Source organism: Amblyomma mixtum, chromosome 1 (genome assembly GCF_055824585.1).
Source record: "Amblyomma mixtum isolate Tamu chromosome 1, ASM5582458v1, whole genome shotgun sequence".
NCBI classification, from domain to species: Eukaryota; Metazoa; Arthropoda; class Arachnida; order Ixodida; family Ixodidae; genus Amblyomma; species Amblyomma mixtum.
Window position 1 is genome coordinate 145,867,301 of NC_143012.1, and position 23,217 is coordinate 145,890,517.

General features: G+C 45.5%; 1 protein-coding gene across 1 annotated transcript in view; it reads left to right on the forward strand.

Annotated features, from left to right (window-relative positions):
- Positions 1-23,217, forward strand: part of LOC149367849 (beta-hexosaminidase subunit beta-like) — a 55,881-nt gene that overhangs the window by 17,682 nt on the left and 14,982 nt on the right. The window contains exons 5-9 of the mRNA XM_089576608.1: positions 3,743-3,844; positions 7,233-7,341; positions 8,211-8,418; positions 13,250-13,336; positions 22,898-22,970. Coding sequence (XP_089432734.1) covers positions 3,743-3,844; positions 7,233-7,341; positions 8,211-8,418; positions 13,250-13,336; positions 22,898-22,970 — 579 coding nt within the window. The remainder of the gene's footprint in view (positions 1-3,742; positions 3,845-7,232; positions 7,342-8,210; positions 8,419-13,249; positions 13,337-22,897; positions 22,971-23,217) is intronic.

The window sequence follows — 23,217 nt, forward strand, 5'->3', positions numbered from 1 at the left end:
AAAGACAACGTTATCCTTCGTCAGGCGGTAAAGTGGCGCCGCGATCTGGGCAAAGTTCCGTACGAAACGTCGGAAGTATGCGCAGAGACCAAGAAAGCTTCTGACGGTCTTCTTGTCCGACGGTGGATGGAAGGATGCGACGGCGGCCGTTTTCTCGGGGTCTGGCTTCACACCCACTTGGCTGACGATGTGACCAAGGAACTTTAGTTCACTGTATGCGAACCGGCACTTCGAAGGCTTGAGCGTGAGTCCGGCGTTCAGAAGAGCTTGAAGAACCGCTTCAAGACGCACCAGATGGTCTGCGAAAGTGCTTGAGAAGATGACAACGTCATCCAGATACACGAGACATGTCTGCCACTTTAGACCGGCGAGCACAGTATCCATGACTCGTTGAAATGTCGCGGGCGCTGTACACAGACCAAACGGCATCACCTTAAACTCGTAGAGCCCATCCGGGGTTATAAATGCAGTCTTTTCGCGGTCGCGCTCATCCACTTCAATTTGCCAGTATCCACTCTTCAAGTCGATGGACGAAAAATAGCGGGCATGACGAAGACGGTCTAGGGTGTCGTCGATGCGTGGTAGTGGATACACGTCCTTCTTGGTCACCTTGTTGAGTCGCCGGTAGTCGACGCAAAATCGTAGGGTCCCGTCTTTTTTCTTCACTAGTACTACAGGTGCGGACCACGGACTGTTGGATGGTTGGATGACGTCGTCCTTTATCATTTCGCGCACTTGCTCCTGTATGGTTTCCCTTTCCTTCAAGGAAACGCGGTACGGCGGCTGACGAATCGGGTGCGTTGCGGTGTCGACAATAATTCGATGCTTGGCGACGGGTGTCGCCACTACGAGGCGGGGTGCGCTGCATGAGATGCGTTACCCAGCACCTCCACCAAATGTCACGGCTTGACGTACAGGCCGGCGGCGAGAACGGGTGAAGACAGAGAGCACAGAACAAAACAGGCAGGTCCACCAGCAGCAACGTCGTCGTCGGCGCGCCGCAATCGCTACTCGTCTTTTTCTTCCACTCGCGACAATATAATCTTTGCTGCGTTTAACCCCCAGATCTCTACTATAACGTATGTTCTGCGAAAGATCACGTCATAAATCAATTCATGGTTACCTGTATAAACCGACAATCGCAAGTAAGCGTGTAACTGTAACTGCAGGTATCGATTGAAAGACGTGGTGTACAGATTAAGCAACTTGCATTTTGAAATGATAGGTTTGACTTAAGATGTATTGCAGCACGACTAAATTTTGTCGGATAATATTGTAGTGCCCTGACATCCGTAAAGACGCAGACTACAAATTTAGAAACATAGTCATTAGCGAACATTCTAATAGTCGCATTTGTGAGGGGTAAATTGTTAATATAAATAGTTATCAACGCGGCCTAAAACACAGAGCCGCAGCACATCTGATGTTCCTGAAACTGCAGAGCAACAGAGGCTTAAGGATTATAATGAGCATAAAATAAACATTCCATCAAAGCAAGAAAACTGGGGTGAATGTTAAATTTAAACTTATAGAGGACTCAACTGGGTGAAATGATATGGAAAACTCGAGCTAATTCAAGGAAATGCAGTCACCAATTACTTTCTCACTCAACAACTCGAAAGAAATCGTTAGTAATAAACAAGGGGTGAGTTTCGAACGAGGGTAACTCTCAAAAAACAAGCTGAGATATTTGCCGTCGATGAAAGAGGAGATGGGAGTATAGATGCAGTGTTGGACGAGCTTACAGGAAACATTAAGCGTATATATCGTTCTGCAGTTAAATGTACAATGAGTATTGCCAGCTGTATCTTCACGCACAGGATTTTCTACAATTTTTGTTTAAAGAGCCTTGTTTCAAACGATCGATGGCGTCTTTTTAATTCACTGTGGCTCAAAGCAATCGTCATTTTCATCTTCAATCCGTCACTTGCCGCTCTCGCCGCCGCCCAGTCGCTTTCGGTTTGCCGGAACAAATATTGGCCCAATAAATATTCCGAAATATTTCTGAAATAGTAGCGCAAGTCCTGTGTCAGGCTTTCTTGTGTACGTCTTTCTGCAGCGCTTTTTTCCTTTTCTGTCTCAAATAATGCACCATCTAGCCCAAACTGACTTTCTTCTAAACCAATAAATATTCCCCATGTTACAATATTTTGACCGCATCAGCAACAAAGAAACCATGGTCGTGTGTTGCTGTTTTCTTGATATTGTTCCGAAAAATGAGGTTACTTTATTTTTTCCTTTTCCTTCGCTGTCCTGCACAGACCACAGATTCTAACGCTTCCCTGTCTCATAAATTTAGTTTTCGCTTCTCCCAAGCGTTTCTAAATGCTTATCCTACTGGTTCTTCTCACAACAATATATGAGAGAAAGCTGAGATTCATGATAACGAGAATTCAATAAAAGAAAAGTCTAATTCAATACAAGAAAAGTGGACTGTCATTTCAAATTGCTCTGCCATATATTTCTTGCCCAAGGTAGATTCCTGTTACAGCCACGCGCGCATATGACTCTTCTGCCTTTCTGTAAGTTAGGGACAGTTATATTCTGCGTGGTTTTTTTGTCTGCGCGGTGCATTGCTGGCAGCTGAGGGCTGAGTGACAACGCAGACAACAGTAGTGCAGGTGCTTTTTTTCGAACTGTATTCTTTTGTCCACACTATGGTCGTCGCTATCATCTGTCGGTCTTTATTTCTTTATTTATTTGTTTCCACTAGTTTATAATTTTTAATACACAATATAGAATGGCGTCCATAACCACGGTGGCCCGGAAAGCTGTTCGTAGCATAAAGCAGAATCATGTGACTATTTAGTTCAGTAAAACAGAAAGTTGGGCTAGTTGATAACGATCCATCAAGAAACGGCGCATCATCTCCCTGTGTTTTCCGTGCTTTTCTGTGCGCCGTTTTTTGATGGGTCATGTGACTATGTAATCAAAAAATATGCAGGAACGACAATGTCAGCTATGGACCATTCATACACTTCACGGACTCCGAATTATCTAGCAAAACTGCGCCAGTCACAGGCAACACACATTAATAATTTGTTTTAAACGGACACTGAGCACAAACTGAAGTCATCACTTATCGATAGACTAGGATATTTGAAGAAAAAGATCATTCTTTCTAATTACAAGGAGTCCAATTCCACTGAAAGCGAAGCTTTTATAAGCTACAAAAGATTAAAAAACAAAACGAAATACAAGTGTCTACTATCATGATGAAAATTTGTGGGCGCGAACAAACAAAAGACAGAGAAGAAACCACAAGACAAAAGTCCAGCTTCCCATTCTGTCTACTATCACTGGCCGATTTCGCTCGTAAAATGCGTGCGTCAATAGCGGAATTTGGGCCCAGAGTCTATAGCCTACACCGCCGATCACTACAAAACGGAGGCAACCTGTCCTCCACGGTGTGGACGTGAGGGGTTTGAATCGAGTGGCGAGAACTTTTAAAAAGTGGATTTTTAAGCTATGACTGCATTTTTTTCTTCCAGATTAACGTTAAAGTACCGAGAGAGAGGCAGACTGCCAATTCTGACTGAGAGCAGTACTTTAATTGAGCTGTCTTCTGTGTCCCTTTAACTTAGTAGCACGTCGTGTGATGAACATTGGTCGATGAAGCCTGTGTTTCGCTTTGACCGGCTCGTATATGTTACTTTATTTTTGTTCAAATAAAGGTTGGTTGATTGTTTGATTGATCCATTACAAATTAACCGTAGTAATTTCGGCTTCCCCTCGCACACAGGACCTTCTCGCTTTTAACAAGATGAACGTGCTGCACTGGCGCATCGTGGGCGACCACTCCTTCCCGTTCGTCAGCGAAGCTTTCCCGCCGCTCAGCGAGAAGGTGAGTTCAACAATTAATTAAATCCTGAGAGCAAGTCTCGCGAACTCCATGGAAAGCATCAGCAAGCTGGGGCACGGTGTGAAGCGATTTCTGTTGGTGGCCGCTTGAGACACGAGCAAACTCGGCGCATGTGCACGTTGTTAGCTGGTAGGTTTATGGGGTTTAACGTCACTCAGGCTATGAGGGAGGCCGTAGTTGAGGGCTCCTGGTAATTTCGACCAAATGGGACTCTTTAACGTGCACTGACATCGTACAGTGGACGGGCCTTTAGCATCTCGCCTCCATCGAAGTTCGGCCGACGAGGCCGGGGTCGTACCCGCTTCCTCCGGGTCAGCAGCCGAGCACTATAACCATTGAGCCACAGCAGCTGGGCATGTACTCTGCCGCACCTTTGTTTTTTGAAGAGAACCACTATTGCTGGCGTTTTAGTTTGCCCCTGTGTACCACTACCACAATGTTGAATGAGAAAGCACGCTAAAAATAGCTCCTTATGCACAGAAGGCAGAAGAGATCACATTCGTATATACCTGCACCTTGCAGTGCCGTTCTCTGCGCACAGGAAATGAACATTGATCCCATGTACGTTTTGAATTCAGTTCTTTCTTTTTTAGTGTTTTCTCGGATTGTTTAGAGAGGGTGCGTACCCGAACTGTCATTAGTCTTACCAAATATGCTGAACGGAAGTGCACCAGAAAGCACAAAATGCAGTGCACTTTGAAAGGCTATTGGCTTGCATCTAGCCGAGCCGTTTTTCCAAACCGCTTTGAAGAGAGCACACGACAACTAGATACAACAGTGTTCTGAGAATGCGCGATAGGAGCTAATGTACTGAGAAAGCGCTGTATGATACAAAGCAAGGAAGATACTAGTGCGGTCAGAAAAAACGGCCGCTGATTCAATTCCGCTCACAATCACTGCAGCATAAAATAGTCGATAAACAGCAATTGGCCGTATCCAACTGCGTTCCCCTTCTCATGGAATCCACTCCAGTTCCCCAACAAACCATCTACTCACGGTTCCAAGCCCAAGTGCAGTTTCTACTCTCAAATTCTGCCACAAGCCCACTAACTTGAGTTCGTTCTCTGATTAGTGCGGCCCTTTTTCTGCCTCTTAGATTTAACCCCATGTTGTTAATTTCATAGCTTGCTGCATTGCCCTGAACTTAAATTTAGTCTTTGTTGTTAAGCACCGCGCTTGCCTTCCCTTGGAATCCATTACATTACTCTTAAGAACCACCCATGGAGGAAGAAAAACTAAGAGGCCCTGCTCATACAACACCCTCGGAGAGAAGTGTGAAGGAAATCACGTGGCTTTTCTTGATAGGGAGGCCATGTTGTCCGGGCTCAGCTTAGCAACGCCGTCATAGTTGCTATTTATGAACCGGGCGGCAGCAGCGGGCCGCGGCGTACCATGAGTGGTGCGGCGTAGGCGTACTTTTGTTAACTGCTCGAGTTTATGTTCTTAGTCGTGCTAACAGGCTGACGTTGACGCCGTTCACTCATACCTCAAGGTGCAGTTCAGTGCAAAACTCTCGTTGTTGTTCGCGCGGATTTGAGCGCACTCGGCGACAACGATCGCGCGGGCTTTTCGACTGCTGCTACACTGCTCGGAGCCGTCGGGAGAACGCCGCTGCTCACTGAGGGGCATTCGCGCTGTTCGTTCACCATGGTTCAATACGGCATGCGCTACAGAGCGGTCGTCGGCGTATTGTGAGAACGTTTCGTGCATTGTGCGTGCAGTGTGCGTGCGCGAGTGCCATTCGCGCTCCCGTTTCCATCGGCAGTGAAACCTCCTTGTTACTTATTCGTGTTCTTGCAGTGCTCTAGTGAGTGTAACTGGTGTTGATAATAATAAGACTGTCATTCTTATTGTGCTTGTGTGAACGGTGGGGTACATGACATCGATGGCGAGCGATATTTTAAACAAGAAGCTGCGCTCTCTGTGTTCTTAGTATATAGGAACTTTGTTGCACGCCCGTTTGAAGCATGCAACGTTTGAAGAGTATATCGAGGTATTTGCCTCTGGGACGTGCCGATCACAAGTGCATTTGTTGATGTCGAGGTCAAGCCTTTATTTTTGGTCGCGCGCTATCTTTATATCCGTTTCTTGTAGCAGGTTTTGCAACTGCTTTTCTAGCTGAGATCATGGAGCACTGATGTAACGCAAAACACGGTGAAGCTTATACTACAGCCAACCACACACAACCAGACACACAGCATAAACAGCCAAGACACAGTATACATAAAAAAAGGATTGAACGATGACGCATGGTACAGAGTAACAAGTTCTATTTCAGTGGCACCATGTGCAACCGATCATATCAGCAAAAAAAGAGAGAACCCAAACAAGTATGCTGTTCAAAGTCTATGCCAGATTTGGCTCCCTTTATTTCTGCAATATTTTCTATATTTTATTTTCTCCTGCTACATTGCGCAATTTCACAAAACTAAAATGTTGTGCCCTTCACACCACCTGGCGAAATTAACCTTCCAGTCCTGCGATTAACACAAGAGTACGATGGACCGGATGTAAGTATACCAGTATATTTCTCCTAGTGCAGCCTGCAAGGACGCCAGGGATGCACACGTTCACTGTCGCAAAATGACGCCGGCAAAAGTGGCGAAGACACTGCGCATGATGGTGGGCCACCAACATAAGTGAAAGCGAAAGAAAGCTGCGGTGAGTGCCTTCGCCGAGTGCTACTTGATTATGACCGAGGCCGGACTGTTTGGATCGAACATGAGACTGGAGATGACGCGGACACGACGCGGAGACGACGCGGCCCAGACCAATAACTGGAAGCAGCCGAATGTCTCGCACAATTATTTCCGGCGTCTCCCGTATATGGACAACGGCCAGAAACCAAGCGCCACTCGCTCTGGCTTCTCTTCAGGTCGGCTCCTTCGTTTGGTTTGAAACGCGCCCGCTATCGCACAGGCCAGCGGCACGAGCGGAGCTGCTGAGAAAAGCAAACAGGGGCACGCCCGGATGACACGGCGCCGAGCTCGTTTCCGGCTTCACAAAATGTCACGGGCCGGCCTCTCCTCTTAATTTTTCTTTCTCCATGGAACCATCGGTTATATTGCCTTCGCATTACATGCCCTGCCCACGCCCATTTCTTCCTTTTGATATACATTGCCCTTTCTGTTTCCAGGAGCGAAGCTCAAGATATCGCGTTTAGATGCTGGCGCCACGCCACTGCACTCGACGTTTCTATAAAGCGTGCCTAGACAATTCTCGTATGCATGCGCAGTTTCTGAAGACTAGTCATGAGGACAGCAGCATGGTGTCGTTTGCTGTTTTTCTTTTTTTGCGTTCTTTTTTGATGCTTTCCTGTGCTGCTCAGTCATGCTGCAAGAGCAACTTGGTGTTTCGATCATGCTCGCAGGGTGCGTACGACAGCGACACGCACGTGTATCATCCTGCAGACGTAGAGCGCGTCATCAGGGAGGCCAGCGACCGTGGCATCCGCATTGTGCCAGAGTTCGACTCTCCAGGTAACTAGTGCTTGTGCAATGAAGACAACTTGACAGCCCCCCTCTTTTTTTTCAGCGTATTTGCAGCGAAAACGAAAATTCAAGTTCTGGCGTGCAGTTTTGTTTGCAACGTGTTTTGATTGCGTCCGTGATTCGAGCTAAATTGATGAAAATTAACTGGCACAGTACCAAGATGAATGAATTCTTTTGTTCACAAAATCCGAAGATATCGGGATTCATTACTGAGGCGGGAACTTGTACTATGGCATGAAATGGTCGCTTAAATTCATGCCTAGCGCTTAAGAAAAAATAAAGGACTAAGCAGAACGCACACGCCTACGACGCTGGTCCGTGGCTGTCTTCGCCACATACTGGTCCTTTTATCTTGAGCCAATCAGCATTCTGTTTGGGCAGAAAGCTTCGCAAAGTTTGCTTCAGTTTCGGCGTGAGGGGGTGGTTCTGTGCTTGTGAACAAGTTATGGAAATAAGCGCTAAGATATTTGTTTTTTCTTGAATTAACATAGTGTGTTAATTCAAGATGTGTAATGTGAATCCGTGAGATCGTGTACCGTATAATTAGTTAAGCTTGCTGTATCATTCCATGTTGCCATGTAAACGGGGCGGCGGACCCTGTCAAACTCATCTTGGGACTTATCCACCGTCCTCATCCTCCTTCATGCTGAAGTAAACTCACTGAAGTGGAAGATTGGTGCTCCGGTTAGGCAGCATTGTTTCCCTCCGGGTCGGTGCTGTTCCCGGCAATGGCCATGCCTTCTCAGGAACGATTGCTTAGAGGGAGTTTGCGAGTAATAACATTTTTTCAAACAATCTGCGCTAGTCTCCTGCGAACCAGGCATGCTTCACTCTCTGCGTGGCCTCCTGGTCTTCAGGGAACACCAACTCCTGGGGAAAGGCGTTTCCTCAGGTGCTGTCCAGGTGCGAAGAAGAGGAAGGATCCAAGAACCACATCGCCGGTCTTCTAGATCCCACTAAAAACGCCACGTTCGTTCTTCTGGAACACCTGCTGTTGGAAGTGGCGCGAGTGTTCCGCGACGGCTACTTGCACCTGGGAGGAGAGGAGCTCAACCTCGACTGCTGGTGCGTAAAGGTCGCCTCACAAATGACGCATTTTCTGCAATGAATGTGCCCAAGTATGCAGCTGAAATATGCTATCAGTATGCGCTGGATAATGTGCTGGATTGCAGTGATCTCGTCGGCTTATGTGTGGAGGGTCATGTCAAAATTTGGGTTGCAGCAGGTTCCATAGTATCTTGGACCAAGACCAGGCCTGCTTTTGCGAATCCCGTTTATGGGCGAAGTGTAATGGCGCCAAATTTCCACCTTATCTTTGTCGTTCGCTCGAAGTACAACTGCATCTCTCCTGAAATAGGGTGCTTAATAATCAGTGCTAAAAGGAACACTTTCCAAAATTCTCATGAATTAGGGTGCTTAATAATCAGTGCTAAAACGAACACTTTCAAAAATTCTCAAACTAAGCGGTGAAGATGTTACTAGGCATAGATAAAAACTACATGTATGCGTTAAGAGACAAAAAGGGCAAGTGTCATTAGCAGTATTGATAAGATAGGTAAAGCAGCCGAAGAGCTCTACAAGAGTCTATGCAATACCCAATGTAATAAGAGCTTTAATAGGAGAGGCAGTAGAGCACAGCAATGGGACATCCCACCGGTAACGAAAACGAAAGTAAAGAAAACCTTAGGAACAATGCAAAGTAGGCAAGCAGCTGGTGTGGATCAGGTAACAACGAATCTGTTGGAGGACTTCGGAGGAGAGCTCGTCCTGTCTCCTTCTATGTCTTTGTCCTAGTTTTATGCGCTACTCTTTTAATTAACGATGACATACCAACTAGCCCAGTTTTCCGCCCTGATTACTGTTGGAGGACGGAGGAGAGATTGTACTGGAAAAACTAGCCACGCTGCATACGCCACGCCTTATGACATTGAGCGTACCAAAAGCTTGGAAGAACCCTAAAATCACTCTAATTCATTAGAAAAGAGACGTGAAGGACTTGAAAAATTATAGACAAATCAGCTTACTGTCCGTTGCCTATAAGGTATTTACTAAGGTAATCGCTAATGGAGTCAGGACAACCTTAGACTTCAATCAACCAAATGCTCAGGCAGGCTTTCGTAAAGGATACTCGACAATAGACCATATTCACACTATCAATCAGGTGATAGAGAAATGAGCAGAATATAACCAACTCCTATATATAGCCTTCATTGATTACAAGAAAGCATTTGACTCAGGGGAAACCTCAGCTGTCATGAAGGCACTGCGGAATCAGGGTGTGGAAGAGTGTTATGTGAAAATATTGGAAGATCTTTATAACGATTGCACAGCTACTATAGTTCTCAATAAAGTCAGTAATAAAATTCCAATTCGGAAAGATGTCAGGCAGGGAGACACGATCTCGCCAATGCTCTTCACTGCCTGCTTACAGGAGGTATTCTGGGGGCTGGAATGGGAACAGTTGGGGATAAGAGTTAATGGAGAATACCTGAGTAATTTTCGATTCGCTGATGACATTGCCTTGCTAAGCCACTCAGGACAAGAACTGCAAAGCATTATCAATCAGTTAGAAAGGCAGAGCAGAACAGTGGGTATAAAAATTAGCATGCAGAAAACCAAACTAATGTACACACTTTCGGAACGGAACAACAGTTTACAATTTGTAGCGATGTGCTGGAAGTGGTAAAAGAATACTTCTACTAAGGTAAGGTAGTGACCACAGGTCCGAATCACGAGAGCTAAACAACTAAAAGAATAAGAATGGGGAGGGAGGTGCATTCGGTAGGTCATCTCTGATCACGAATGGCAGTTTACCGGTATCCCTGAAGAGAAAAGTATACAACAGCTGTATCTGACCGTACTCACCTATGGGGCAGAAACTGGAGGCTAACGTAGAGGGTTACGCTTAAGTTGAGGACAAAGCAGCGAGCTATGGAAAGGAAAATCGTAGGCATGGCGTGAAGAGACAGCAAGAGGGCAGAGTGGATCAGGAAACAAGCGCGGATTAATGACATCCTAGTCGAGATCAAGGAAAAGAAGTCTGCTTGAGCAGGGCAAGCAATGCGGAAGCAAGGTTACCGATGGTCATTAAGAGTAATAGACCGAATTCCAAGAGAAGAGAAGCGTAGCAGGGGGCGGAAGAAAGTTAGCTGAGTGGATGATATTAAGAAGTTTGTGGGGATATGTTTGCCGCGGCTGGCGCGAGACAGGGTTAATCGGAGAGATATGGGAGGAGCCTTTGGCCTTCGGTGGGCGTAGTGAGGCTGATGATGGTGAGGTAAATAATTACCTAAATTCAATAAGTAACTTTTTAATTGTCAAAGTCTGGCGGTTAGTGACAATGGCGAGTTCGAAGCCAAAGTGATTGTATATCAGGCTTTCAAACGACAAAAACAGCGTTTTGAAAAACCCCACAGCGGGAGGAAATGCGGTACTTTTTTCCGTAGGAAACCGGAACTGAGCGCATGAGACGGGCAAGAAGTTCAGTGTAAACGCAATGTGCGCTCGTAGCATGTAGAAGGGCTTAAAACGCTAAATTATCTCTCCCAAGTGCCTGCGCTTGCCATAAACACGAATTAACCGACATGGGAGTAAAGAGAGAATAAGCTGTCCTCTAGCGCGCTATTTTAGGGGCAGAGATTGCGGCCCCTAAAACTAGTCCAATAAGCCACTTTGTTAGGCTTGTAGTAATTTTATCCCGTACTACAATACGCCATGCAGGTCCTACAAAGCGTCTCATTCTTGCACCTGTTCTCAGTGCTAAGATCGACCGCAAAATTTCGGCTGGCTTTCTCCTCTCGACGTCGCGTTGTTTACGATAAAGAGTAACGGCGGGCACAGAACTTGCCTGAGGAGTAGCCTAAACTCCGATAATGACAGTCAGGTCAATATTCTGACAATAGTTTACGCTTGAAGACAATTTGGCTGCGCGGACACAACACGGGACGTAACGAGGAGATGACAAAAACAAAAGCTAACTTCGAACTTCAGCTGATTTTTATTCTGGTTGTGTAGAGCATAAATATCCTTACAATCAGAACTGAGCGTACGACACCAAAGCCACAAGTAAAAGACGTTAGTTGCGACAGTCAAACGCACCTTGCTTCTCCCTTCCCTGCCTTCAAGACATAGAGCTGCTTATCATCATGGAGTGTGAGCGACGGAAAACTCACGTAGTCAGGGCCAGAAAAATCAATGTTTTACTGCGACGGTATTTCGCTTCAGTTGGCTCCCGTGAGAACGCAAGACGTTACATTGATATCAGTGTCATTATGAGCATGTTTTTTCTCAACAAAAGCAGAGCCTCAGTTAAAGATCAGTTTCAGCTAATTTCGTTACCGCAAAGTTCCCGCGTAACGGGTATTACATGAGGGACGTACAGTTTTATATATAAACAAGCCATACTTAGGTAACTAATTATTAAACAGAATGGACAGTTAGAATGCGTAAAAATGAAGATGGGCTCGTGGTAGCAGCGATTTCACGGGGAAGGTTGTTCTAGTCCGCGAAGTACTGGAAGGAAAAGGAGCCAGCGAAGGTCTGAGTTCCTTGAAGCGAGTGGCTGGCCCGGTAAGACATGCTGCTACTGCGATGTATGCTGCTTTAATGAGGGAACGAAATAACTTACAAATAAGTAGATACAGGGAGAGGCTGGAAATGCGGGGTCGACTGGAGGACATTGAAAAGTTCGATTCCGATTTAAAAACGCTGGCATCATACGAGAACTGGAGGGGATGAATCTATTTTGAGTTAGCGACGAAATGTTTTGTGCGTACGCTAAGAGAGTGTCTTCAAGTCTCAGCTGCCCACGCGCTTGTGCTTCTTGCCGCTGTCTAGCCCCGTCACGATTTCCTTCCTGTCGAGCTTCTAGTGGTATGAATTCAGGGATCCTACCCCCTCGTTTTTCCGGAACCCTTTCCAGTTGAGACAACTGACATGACCTCTCCATCACGTGCGGATACTGCACAATCACTAAGACAGTCGCTGTCATTTCTTTGTCGGCTGTAAAGCTTGCAGGCAGCACTTACAGTGATGCCTTAATAGAACAAGAGTGCTTTCGCTCAGGTCAGTCACTCAGAGTCCGTGTGGAGCTTGCAGGTGGTAACATGAGGTCCCGTTGCACAATGCTGAGCCTCGTGGCGGTTGCACAACGTCTCAAGAGTTGCTTACGAAGTGCTTAGAGGGAAGTACCTTGTGCTTGAAGGCGTGAAGGGTGATGCCGTTATACAACAAGGATGACGTTGAATTACCGTGAAGTTTGGGAACGATGGGTGGAACTAGGGCTCCGGCCAGGACATCGTTGAAGCGCGCCCCGAGTGGAGAAGATGCTTTCTCCAGTTCACTGACCATTTGTGGGGAGTCGCTGGGGAGGCGGCTGCGGCCTTTTAAAATTGCTGAAGCGTCCCCGGCTGCATCTGGCGGAACGGGGCATGCATAGCTAGCGTCCACCTAGTTTTATTGCGTGCACAGCTTTGGTGCTTCCCTCTCAACGTGGAAGCCCGCCACATAAATTTTTTCCAACAAAATATTCTTCAGGATGTTTTGATGCATCGAGCACATGATTGTTCAATTTCATTTAATAAGGAGAGTGCTTCTTGTCTTCATTTTTCAGAAACAACGTGGGGAAAAAAGTGTGTCGCTCACTTCACTTACAAATAATTCTTCCTTACTTATGAATTCATGAAGTAGTAGTGACGCCGTAATGTTCTCTTAAATAAGGGTCTCTGTAACTCGCTCTTCGATTTGTTCAGCTTCAGCATGGCGGTGTGCAAAATGAACGATCCCCTCTTTTAATTTCCGCGATAAATCATTCTTATTCCCCTTTACAAATACTTAATGCTGCTGTCATTATTATGTATGATGAATGAACGCGTGTGCTTATTGTTTGCATTTTCAGGAAGCTAGACATGGAAATTGCGAAGGCCCTGGTGAAGATGAACATCTCTGGACACTACGACTCTCTGCTGAGACGTTATTACAGAAGGTGAAATGAACGCGGTCGGGCCTTCGGTTAAGGAAGAGCTATATAATGGAAAGAATGCATTTCATGGTAGCAAATTTGACTTTACGTGGTGTACATATTCGAGCTCAATTTAATATTACGTGCAGCACGTTTTCTCAGGGCCTGTTTATTAAGGAGGAGTACGATATGTAGAAATTTCCCTGCACTGATGTAGAAGCTGCGAGTGGCGGCAAGCAGATAAGCGCATCTAGCCGGCGGAAGAGCTTCGTGCCCGGTATGTGCTCGTCAACCCCGCAGCCGTGACAGCCAACCATAAGATACCAAACTAACTGCAAGGCGCGGAAGCGTGTGACAGGTCAGCTCTTTTTTTGCTCGCGCCAGCTTCGTTTACAGTTCCTGCAAAATTTGAGACCGTGTACGCTTCCGGTCAACTGTCATGCGCTCGCGCTGGTACGCTTTTTCAAAATATTCCGTCGCCTAGATGGCGCAGGTGATGGATTGATGTTGCCTGTAATGATTTTCAGTGAATATGCGTTGCACTCCGTAAAAGCCGAGAATGCCACCGGGAGACATAAATATTCAGACCTGAAAATTTTGCGTTATCTTCCTTGTTGTGTCAGCCATAGTGTTGTATACGTGCTGGTCCCGCCGCTTTTGCCTACCCCTTTGCATACATCTTCATGTTTTGCACCCGTTTATGCAGTGCTGGTTAGACCCTTGGCCAAAGGCTAGTTGTGGGTCTTAAAGGGGCCCAGAAACACAATCTTAGTTAACTGTTTTGCCTGTTGATTGCATACAGTGAGTTATAATGGTGCTATTAGCGTCGGTAATACCGCGTACATTCCGTTTTTTAATATTTTATTCTCCTCCCAAAAACAATTTCATTGCTCTAATGGTGTCGCCACACAGTGGCGGGTTTTTAGCAGCGGATATGACATCACCTGGCGCGAGCTTGATGACCGGACAAACAGCAAATATACTGCAAACTGTGTGAATAAATAGAGACACATTTTGTCACCTGTCTGCGTTTTATATTAGATCAACAAAAACAATTTGTTTGTCTTAGATAAAAGCCCTGCAAAGCAAGTAAAATAAAAATACACCACCAGGGGCGCTCTGGCATGGAAACAACGCTGCCAGTCTCACAGAGAGCAGGCAACCTTGGAGTACAAACTTCCGCGACGTGCTCTGGCTGGCTGTTTTGATTGGTTGCGCCAGGTGCCGTCATTGGGAGAGCGAAATAGGAGTGGGAATCCCCGCCAAAATCGAGTTGAGGGCAGCGTTTTGTTTGCTTGTATTTTGAAATTTCTTCACTCAATAACTCCCGTTCCTGTGCATCGATTCCTGTAATTCTTTTTAAGTCAGCATCTGTGTGCCATAAAGAACCCACCTGAAGTATAGCCGGTATTCCCCCAGGCAGTGTTTCGCAGCCCCTTTAAGTAGAAATATGCAAAGTCAGGCGATGTAAACTTTCGCATCGCAGAAATGCAAGGCAATAATTTTTTCTGAGAAAAAATTATACATGACCAAGACCACAATTCAGATCAATGAATACGAGTACAAAAGAAATCCTTTTTGTATGATTGCTTGTGCCTTTGCTGTTAGTTGAATTAATATGCTTTCCCGTTCTCACTGTGAAAACGCCATCTATTCATTCATTATTGTCTTATTTATATCATAACAGAAAATGTGCGTATCATTTGTAGACAAGTGCTGTGGGACCCCCTCACTGATGTGACCCCCACTTCGACGACGAAGCTCGTCAACGACATGTCATGATGCTTGTAAGACGGGGTGCACAGCGAATTAAGAAAGTGCGAAAGCAACATGGCTTCCAACAACAGCATTACGCAGTGAGTGCGAGGAGCTGGAATGAAGGATCTATGCGACTTCTTATTTACGCTGAAAACCATATGTGCAAAATTGCGAGACGCCCATCATTATGATGTATGAGCGCTGATGGCTACAGAAAGCTCCCACTGCAAGGTCCTCAGGACGACGTTCATCGCTGCTCCATGCACTGCAGTTTTCTGCATTTGCTATATCCAATCCAAATCGAGCGCGTCGAAAAAAACGCTGACACATTGCTGCCTTAGAGCGAAAAAAAAAAGCTTCTAGGCCGCTGTCGCTACCTCGGTGCGGTGTACCTATTCCAACCGCGCCCTTTTGAGTGCACCGACTTCAATGCCCGCCATGCAGCGAGCCGCACTATTTTATAAGGGCGCTAAAACGTAAATGGGACAGAGGAAGAGAATGAGGAAGAGACTGATATGCAACTTAAGTCGCCGAAGAAACAGCTCGCTGCTTATTTCTTGTTTTCAAAGAATTAGGGACTGCGGGCAAGCCATAAACACCAAGAAAAACTGTACAGTCTCACACAGCAAGCTGAAGACCGGCTAAACTGAGCTTATCAATTGGCTTGGTTCAGCGAGAGCAGACGCCACACTGGGCAGTCGCCTTGAGATGCCAAAACGGGCAGTCGCTTGTGAGACATTGAAAGGGGACTGTGAGCAGGCACTGTCGACCCGACCGGCGATAAGCTCTCCATAACAGCACAGGTGCGTCTTTGCCGCCAAGCCATTGAAAAGAATGTGAAAGGGCGCACAAGTCTTGCGCTTAACTCGCGTTTAAATATTGCGCCCATTTCGATGAGCTGCAAAACAAATTCTAGCAAAAAAAAAAAACTCTACAGTTAGAAGAAAGTCCTCTAGTCGCTTTTATACGAGTAAGAGACATGGACAAAAGCACCGGCTCCGCACTCCAGCCACTAGCGCCGGCTGTAGCGTTACTATCAGGTAAAACCCTGAAGCCCCCCGAGCCAAGCGCATAGCCGACCCTTCAGTCTCTCATCTAAGCTCTGAAAAAGTAATTGTAAGCTCTCGCTGAATAAACACGAATACTACGATACACTATGAACGTATAATTGTAGGAAGCAACACCGCAATCAGTTTCTTCGGTACATTATGGATGTCGTTTACGCTTTCCATTGTCCATAGTTGCGAAGTATGCAGGGCAAACGGACAGGTGCTTAAAAGATAATTAAAAATGCAGAGCAGATTTGGGGAAAAAATGGCACTCACTGTCGAAATCGTAGCTCCGCATCAAAGCAGCAAAGAGCCACGTTCTTAGCCGAGTTCAATGAAAAATAACCAGATAAATTTTATAATCTCAAGGTATAAAAAGACTGCGCTTCCTGCGGCAGCGTGTTTTTAGGGTGCTCATAGACAGAGGAGCCGGCAGACCTTAGCTACCGAACACAACAGGTAAAAACACTTTGTGTTCATGGCGTGCCAGCAGTAACTTATTCTGCACAAATAAGATACAAACATACGGTTATTAGTGTCCTGACTTGTGTGGCTCCTCTCGCTGTCCCCTTCACCTTTTGGCGCTTTTTAGTCTTATGCCAAAACAACTAGCCGAACTGCACTGCCCTATCCAGGTGTTCCACATGGCTACGACCCACTGGGCAGCCTTGTCATAGAGCGAGAGTGGTAGTTTTAGCTCCGATTATGCCACGATGATGCACCGCTGTTTATCCCTCGTGACTAGGTTGCCACTGTAAAAATGCATCGTTGATGACGATGATGAGAACTTTATTGAATGGAAGAGGGTTAGGGGATTGGAGAATACGTTGATCGGGTCCTCACTCCGGAGTCCGTTGGGAAAGACCACCGCCCGGGCTCTCTGGACGAGGGCACGTTGCTACTCGAGGTTCGAGCTTTACAGGGTCGCGTCCCATCCTTCCCACGTTGGCTGTGCAGTAACCTCTATAGCGTTATTATTCTGGCATGCTTGTACAGTATGATATAAATCTGTTTTCTGCACGAAGAACTGGCACTGCGCCGAAACACCGTCCGGTTCTATAGCGTGAGTTAGGCCGGATTAATAATACATATCTTGGAAGCACCGCTGGTGACATCCTTCTGATTTAGGGAGTCTCTTTGGGGGTTTCCGGAAAGTGTGCATAATAAGACGCTGATACTGTAGTTTATCTGTGCACGTAGTAAGTAGCTATAATGGTTCCAGGTCAGGAGGTTGGGAGGAGGCGAGACCTTGGGCAGAAATGTTCGGCTTGCGGAAAGTGCACGCTCATTTCGCTCAACACCCTAATGTCCTGATACCAAGATTAGGATTGTTCTAATATTTTACAAGCAGGCGGAGCTACTCTCCTTTTCATGGAATTTCTGTTGGATGTTTGGGAGTCGGTAATTATATATTCCGCGTTAGGATATGACGGGGCCACTGTGATCGCGACCTCTCCCTTTTCCACGATTTCTTCAAATTGGGCCTAGAGCCCGTCCACTATCTGCATTTGATGCACCACAGCTGGAAGGAACCTTGATGCAGTCGCCCTGCGTTCGAAAGACTCTTCCTTTGCCGCTTTGGTCAAGACCAGAACACGGTGATCGAGCTGAGCAGCCGAAAGACTGAGCCGCTGCGGCAGGCTCAATCGTTATCTAAAAAGTTAGTAAAAGACGCTTGAAGCTGAGACATTATGGTTTGGATACACCACAAAAAAAAAAGCCGCCTTGATATGCAGCACGGAGGGGTTCATTACAACCATTAGTTCACAATGGCGTCGAACTGATGCCTGTAGTCGAAGACAGTTCAGTGCATGGATATACGGGATTTTTTTCGGCTCGCGTGACCGATGTTGCACCATAACATTGCAGCTTTTTCTCTTTCCTTATTCAGGGCTACTGCCAAAAAAAAAATTGCAGTTTTAGTTGACTGCATTGAACGAAGTAAGACAGTTATGCATTGAGTCGGAGAAATTATGAAATCAGTAATTATTCCACGCTTCATGATCGAATATGTCGTCAAATTAAAAACAATGCAGCGCAATCCTTGGAAATTCTGCTTCCCTTGCTGTCTGTTCTTGTCGCCCATTTTTTTCGCATTACTATGCCGTACCGACACAACTAGCGCCACCTGCCTCTCTTGAACTGTCGCGCTATGGTCTACAAACTCTTCTGTAGACTGCACACTAGTGATGCAAAACTATCGCAAAATTGGCTATCGATAGTATCGATAGTTTTTTTTGAACTATCGATAGACTATCGATAGTATTATTGACAGTACTATCGATAGTCTACTATCGATAGTATTACTGTCGATAGCCTACTATCGATAGTATTACTGTCGATAGTCTACTATTGATAGTATTACTATCGATAGTGTTGCTATCGATAGTATCACTAGCGATAGTACCGCTATCGATAGCAAGACTATCGATAGTGAAACTGTCGATCGTAAGGCTACTGATAGTGACAATATTGATATTAGGCATTTGTTCGCCAGCAATATAACCAAACCATTTGCGATACCTGATTGGTTTTACGGTCTCATGAGGCTTAACGCCCCAAAGAGACTCAAGCTATCAGGGATGCCGTAGTGGAGGTCTCCGGGTGCATTTCGGCCATCTGTGGTACTTTAACGTGAACTGGGACAGTTCGGAAAAATACCTGGAACTGCATCCGATGAAAGAACAAACAGCACAAGTTGTGCTGGCTTACACGACACTATCGTGCACTGCAGACGTCGTCTTGCTGACGTAACCCCTGCAGAAATGCTTTTAGCACACATGCTTCGCAACTTGGACATTCGCACGCTAACATTTTATCCAGCAACTTTGCGTAGGGAACGTCTGCAGAGCTCGGTGACACGTAGGCCACGAAAACGGGCGAGTCCTGTAAGTTAGTCATACAATCACCTCCATACCACACACTCGGAAAACCAAGTTTAGTATGCAGTGAGTGCGCGTGCTTGATTTTATAGAATCGACAGTACTAAATATAACAAGTATCGATACGGCTGTCGATAGTACTATCAATAAAATCATCGAAAGTACTATCGATAGTACTATCGATACTACTATCGAAAGTACTAACTATCGATAGTACTATCGATAGCGCGCTATCGATAGCACTATCGATAGTCTTTTTACCATCGATAGTTCGATAGTGACGCAACTATCGATAGTATCGATAGTACTGTCGATAGTTTTGCATCACTACTGCACACCCGTACGAAGAGCACTGCAGAACGCACGATAGGAAACTCCGGTGCGCGCCCGCCTCCTGCCGTGGCTGATGGACCATATCTTTAGTTCTTTTTTATTCAGAACTATATATTTCTGACAAGTCGTATTCAGACACCAAGTTTCGGCGATTTTTCACGCAATCGACGCCACGCTGCAGCGGCGCACGCGGAACCACGTCGTTTGCTCCCTTGCCTGAGTGGCTTGTCGGCACATTCTGATATTGTTGTGAGAGTTTTTATTAAGCAAAATATAATCTGCTGCACGCAGGTTTCATGGTAACCAAGTATAAGGGCAGCTAAGTGTCATCGCGTTAGTTTTCTTGTTGCAGAAGTAGATATAGCATGGGAACAGGAATTTTCCACGCTGCAGTGGCACGCTTGCAGGATGATTGCAGGCACCAGGCTTATATTTGCTAGAACGGCCTATGTAAATGCAAGGATCCGTTTGTTATAAGAAGCAGTGCTCAGCGAACATGACTAAAGGGCATATTTCATGGGCGAAGACTTGCCATTGCGAATACAGGCACTACTACAGGTACGTGTATGGTAATATGTTGCTAGCTAACCATGGAAGCGGGGAAAGGATGGGTTGATATGATTTCATTGCAATTTATTTATTTATTAGAGAGGATGAAGCGGTTATATGTAACAACATACATAAAAAATTAAATCAGTGTTCGAAAACAAGACTTAGTTTTCATCCTTCTGTTACACTATGTTACCCAGTGCGGCTCGAACATGCTGGTTATCACCGATGAGGATAACGTCAGCGGGAAAGTGGTTTCATTCACGTGATGCACGAGGCAGGAAAACTTGCAATGTATATATCTCGACATATTTTTCAATTCCAATTTTGTCGCGATGATCAATGCGGTGTGTTATGTACTCCAGGGAAGTAATGAGGGCTTCACGCAGCGTGGGGTGATGGTAGTCCAGAGTTCGACGAAAACTCGTCAGGCGAGGAAATGACTTCCTTCTAAAAAACCTCACACTCAGCCAAGAAATTGGCAAGTGTTACGTTATTGTTTTTTTACTCTGTTGTTCTTCAATTTCTTGGCGAGTGTTAGGTTTTTTTAGAAGGGTGGGGTGATGGTACTCTTTACGGAAAAGGCCCGGGCCAGTTATCTTCCGGCAGGATGCTTAAAGTGGTAAAGAAAGGTTATCTTTCATGCTTGTTACCCTTGCGCTACTGTTAAAGTTGAACAAAACAAAACTAAAAGCGTAATTCTTTACCAACTCCAGTGAGGTATTTAGTATTTTGTGCTGGGAATCCCATATGCGGCGACGTATTGCAGTTTAAACGCAAATAATGTGTTTTGAAAAGTAACAATTTTATGGAAGATGGGGCTTTAGAATATTTTAGACGTACATAGCTCAACATGCGGTTAGCACTGAAAGTAATGTACTCAGTTTGGCCCGTCCAAGTGAGGTCGGCAGAGATGTGCACATCCAGGCGTTTATAGTGACCGCTTCTAAGGGACAGTTATTTAGGTAGTACACAGGCGGGCTGTTGGCACATCTTGATATTTGCATAATTTTACACTTATTAGAATTCAGTTCCATAAGCCATTTTTAACCAAAGAGAAATGTTTGAGACATCACGTTGCACGTTTGAGACGTTGCACGTTTGAGACGTTGCACGTTTGAGACGTTGCAAACCGTCTTTCACGAAACACGACAAAGTCATCAAACAGGCGAATGTTAGATGATACAATACAAGAGAGGTCACTGATATAAATTACAAACAAAAAGGGTCCAAGCACTTACCCTTGAAGTGCACTAAAAAAAACTTCACTGAAATGTGAGTTATAATTGTTAGGTGAAACTAACCATGATCGGTTAAGCAGAAAATATTCAGTCCATCCCAGCACGTTGTAGCCGTAAGCGGGGTAGTTTATACGATAATAAACGATGGCATATCTTGTCGAATGCTTTAGCTCGCCGTGGTGGCTCTGTGACTATGGTGCTTGGCTGCTGACCCGAAAGACGCATGTTCTATCCCGGCCGCGGCGATCGCATTTCAGGTGAAATACCAAAGGAACATGTACTGCACGATGCCAGTGCCGGTTAAGAAACCCCAGGAGGACGAAATTATCTGGAGCCCTCCAGTACGGCAGCCCACATAGGCTGAGTCGCTAAGGGACGTTAAACCCTGTAAACAAATCAACCAGCCAAGCTGAATGCTTTAGTGCAATCAAGAAAGATACAGTCAGCTTCTGATGCGCGATCAGAATATGGCGATATTGATTAGTGAAGTAGGCAAGCTGACTGAAGCAGGAACGCTACTTTCAAAAAGAAGGTGCGCGGGTGTAAAAAATGAATTGCACTCAAGAAAGTCACCAAGCGTTGCAAAAATTACATATCCTATTAGGCTACGCCAAGTTGGTCAGCGAGATTGGGCGATAATATTGCCTGATTTGCGTAATGGAACACCTTCCAGATTTCTCACTTTGTTGTCTTACTGGAATTATCGAGTGTTTGCTCAAAAATCTTGGTTAGTATTAATCCGCTGCAGGTAATTACGGTCTTTAAAAACATTAATGCAGCCAAAATTTTATTCCATTATTATGCTTTTTTTCGCGTTTCTATTGCCACATGTCGCCGTAGTCGCTGGAAATGGTCAGACGGACGGGCAAGTGACAAGGCAGCATCAAGGCGGCATTATGCACTCTCACACTTGCTTGTATAAGGAGAATAGTTACCCCCTTATTTCCAGTTCCCCGCTTCTCCGCGCAGCAACAGGGTATCATCTAACGCTGGCACCACAATCCTTTGCACATTAATTAAAAAACTTTTTCTTTACGTCATAGCCATTTATTTTGTAGTGACTATGATGTCGTCTTGAAAACAGCATTGCGAAAAACGAACAAGGAAAAAAAACGGAATGAAATGGGAAGCAAGAAAGGACCTTTTCGCATTTCTCCGTTCAACCCTTTGGGGAGCGGGCGCTATTCATCTTTAGTCTTGCAGGTCCGTGTATGTCGCCCACGTTCACCAACTGCTTGTAAATTGCACATGGTGTTCATTACACTGACCCGGCAAATAATAAATAAAGGCTGCTTCCTTTCTGCGGTTACACTTGGTCACACTGCGGGCAGCCCATGGTATTGTCACGTAGTGGTGACTGCAGTCGGGCGAACAGGAAAACAGCGAGAATGTCTTCAAAACGAAACTCTTTATTTGGGCTGACTTGCGCCCACAAAGAACTGAATCACTCGGAGGCAGCGTAGCAACAAGCGTGCTCGGCGGTCGTCGAACAGAATGCCCGCCGCTCTCGGTCACGCTCTATTTAAAGCTGATAGCGAATTTTCGAGATAAAGCTCGGAAAGTTACTAGAACTCTCTGAAACAACGTAGAGTCGGCTCCGCCTGGATGCGATCAATCGAGATAACTCTAGGCGCGTCTTGCATCACAAACAAAGCGATAAAGCGGCGTGCCAGCAGCTTTGAAGAATGAACAAACAAACACTATAAACATTCGCGGCAGTGTTGTTGACACGGTGATGACCTCTGTTTATCTGTGCCTCTTTCTGTTTTTCAGATTATTCAGTATCGTAAAGAAGCTCCATAAGAGCCCCATTGTCTGGGAAGATGTATTCACGAGTAAAGTCAGGGTGAGTCTATTTATCTATTATTCATTTGTTTTATTCTTATTTATTTCACAATTAGCGCCGTTCCCCAGGTAGCAGCGGTTACAACAACAGTATCATCAGTATCCTTATCATTAAGCAGTATCATTATCATTAGGCATAAATTGTAGCTTAATTTGATGATAAAAATTGATTGCTAATGTGTAGAAAGTCTGACACGGTCGTCCCACAAACCTTGTGCGCAAATTTTAGCGCGTTTTTTCACCACTGT